Raw genomic sequence first — 2,711 nt, forward strand, 5'->3', positions numbered from 1 at the left:
GAAATAGTCTCACTTGTTTTTACTTAAGACTAGCTCATTCCCTTACCCCACTACCCTAGTCTGATGGTGATTGTTTTGTATGCTAGATTGACTGCTTTCAAGGCTCCAAATCTTCATCCCTGCCTGCATACACATAGTTGACATGAGACTGCAATTCTCCTCATTAAAGGGAGGAATCGATCTACTTCTTGACTTCTTGAGTCCAGGCTGGCTTCATGACTCTCATTGGACCATGGAATGTGGCAGAAGTGGAAGAATGTCATTTCCTAGCCTAATCCTCAAGAGGCCTTGTTTACCTTGCTCTCTTGTACCTCTGCCGTCACCAGGAAATCAAGGCCAGGCTAGCCTGCTGGAGGATGAGGGACGCATGGGGTAGAGCTGAGTTATCACATCAGCCCACTGAAACCAGCCTAGATCAATCAACAGCCAGCCCACTCTTCGGCATGTGAGAGAGAGACAGAGAGCCAGCCAAGATTAGCAGAGTCACTCAGCCGAAGCTCAGCTGACTCTGGACACATGGGCAATAAGCATTCATTCATTGTGTATGCTACAAGGGTTTTCTGCTTGTTGTTATGAAGCATTATGCTGGCGGTAGAAAAACCAATACACTTTTTTTTTTAAAGATTTTATTTATTTATTTGACAGAGAGAGACACAGCCAGAGAGGGAACACAAGTAGGGGGAGTGGGAGAGGGAGAAGCAACTTCCCGCTGAGCGGGGAGCCCGAGGCTCGATCCCAGGACCCTGGGATCATGACCTGAGCTGAAGGCAGATGCTTAACAACTGAGCCACCCACGCGCACCCCAATATACTTTCTAAAGTAGACTCTGATCATCTTGCTTAAGAATCTATGACAACAACATAGATTGTCGCCACCGCCTCTGCTCTAAGAAAATCATGTTACCCAACACCGGGAGGCTAGCAGGATGTACAGTTTTTATCACAGGTGAAAGCCATGGCATGGGCAAAGCTATTGCATTGAAAGCAGCAAGGGATGGAGCAAACATTGTCATTGCTGTGAAGACCACCCATGTAAACCCCAAACTTCCAGGCACAATCTTTACCACTGCTGAAGAGGTTGAAGCAGCTGGAGGAAAGGCCTTGCCGTGCACTGTGAATGTGAGAGATGAACAGCAAATCAGTAATGCAGTGGAGAAAGCAGTGGAGCGATTTGGAGGAATTGATATTTTGGTGAATAATGCCAGTGCTATTAGCTTGACCAACACATTGGAAACACCTACAAAGAGAGTGGATTTGATGATGAATGTCAACACCAGAGGCACCTTTCTGACATCTAAAGCATGTATTCCTTATTTGAAAAAGAGTAGGGCGCCTGGGTGGCTCAGTCGTTAAGCATCTGCCTTCAGCTCAGGTCATGATCCCAGGGTCCCGGGATCGAGTCCCACATCGGGCTCCCTGCTCGGCAGGAAGCCTGCTTCTCCCTCTCCCACTCCCCCTGCTTGTGTTCCTGCTCTCGCTGTCTCTTTCTCTGTCAAATAAGTAAAATCTTTAAAAAAAAAAAAGAAAAAGAGTAAAATTGCTCATATCCTCAATCTCAGCCCACCACTGAACCTAAATCCATTGTGGTTCAAACAGCACTGTGCTTATACCATTGCTAAGTATGGTATGTCTATGTGTGTGCTTGGAATGGCAGAAGAATTTAAGGGTGAAATTGCAGTCAATGCATTATGGCCTAAAACAGCCATCCACACCGCTGCTATGGATATGCTGGGAGGATCTGGTATTGAAAGCCAGTGTAGAAAAGTTGATATCATTGCAGATGCTGCCTGTCCCATTTTTAAAAAGCCAAAAAGTTTTACTGGAAACTTCATTATTGATGAAAATGTCTTAAGAGAAGAAGGAATAAAAAATTTTGACATCTATGAAATTAAGCCAGGTCAGCCTTTGTTACCAGATTTCTTCTTAGATGAACACCCAGATACAATTACCAAGAAAATGGAATCACATGATGCTGTTCCAGAATTGAAAGAAGAGAAGTCATAGCCACCAACAAAACCACGTTCTGGAGCCGTGGCAGAAACATTTAGAATTGTTAAGGACTCTCTCAGTGATGATGTTGTTAAAGCCACTCAAGCAATTTATCAGTTTGAGCTCTCAGGTGAAGATGGTGGAACGTGGTTTCTTGATCTTAAAAGCAAAGGTGGGAATGTTGGACATGGAGAGCCCTCTGATCAGGCAGATGTGGTGATGACTATGTCTACTGATGATTTTATAAAAATGTTTTCAGGGAAACTAAAACCAACAATGGCATTCATGTCAGGAAAATTGAAGATTAAAGGAAACATGGCCCTAGCAATCAGATTGGAGAAGCTAATGAATCAGATGAATGCCAAGCTATGAAGGAAAAGAAAAAAAAATGTCAATCACTAAGCTCAAAAAGTAAAAGGGATCAACAGTTAAAATCTGTTTGTTTTCTTCCCTTTTGTGTTATAAGGATATGCAAATTTGTTTTGGAAAAAATAGAATTTCTGTATCTATAAGACTTGAAATTGTAATTAAAATGGCTAGCTAATTAAACATAAGCTTCATTAAGTGGAATTCTAAGACAGTCTGCCTATAGAATTTTCTGAGTTTTGCCCTCTGAGAGCTAGATTTCATTCATTGTGGGAAAGGTATGATCAGGTTCAAGCAGTAAAATTAGCTCTTTTCAGCACTTCCCATATAAAAGGAGATTAATCTGTTTTAAATTTT

General features: G+C 42.4%; 1 protein-coding gene across 1 annotated transcript; it reads left to right on the top strand.

Annotated features, from left to right (window-relative positions):
- Window positions 1-896: 896 nt before the first annotated feature.
- Window positions 897-2,383, top strand: LOC116635301 (hydroxysteroid dehydrogenase-like protein 2). Its single transcript, XM_032409215.1, is given in 2 exon segments — window positions 897-1,336; window positions 1,532-2,383. Coding segments are annotated over 2 exon segments (1,269 nt in total). The 3' UTR covers window positions 2,361-2,383.
- Window positions 2,384-2,711: the final 328 nt, after the last annotated feature.

This window comes from Phoca vitulina, unplaced genomic scaffold (assembly GCF_004348235.1).
Source record: "Phoca vitulina isolate PV1807 unplaced genomic scaffold, GSC_HSeal_1.0 scaffold10, whole genome shotgun sequence".
In the NCBI taxonomy this organism is placed as follows: domain Eukaryota; kingdom Metazoa; phylum Chordata; class Mammalia; order Carnivora; family Phocidae; genus Phoca; species Phoca vitulina.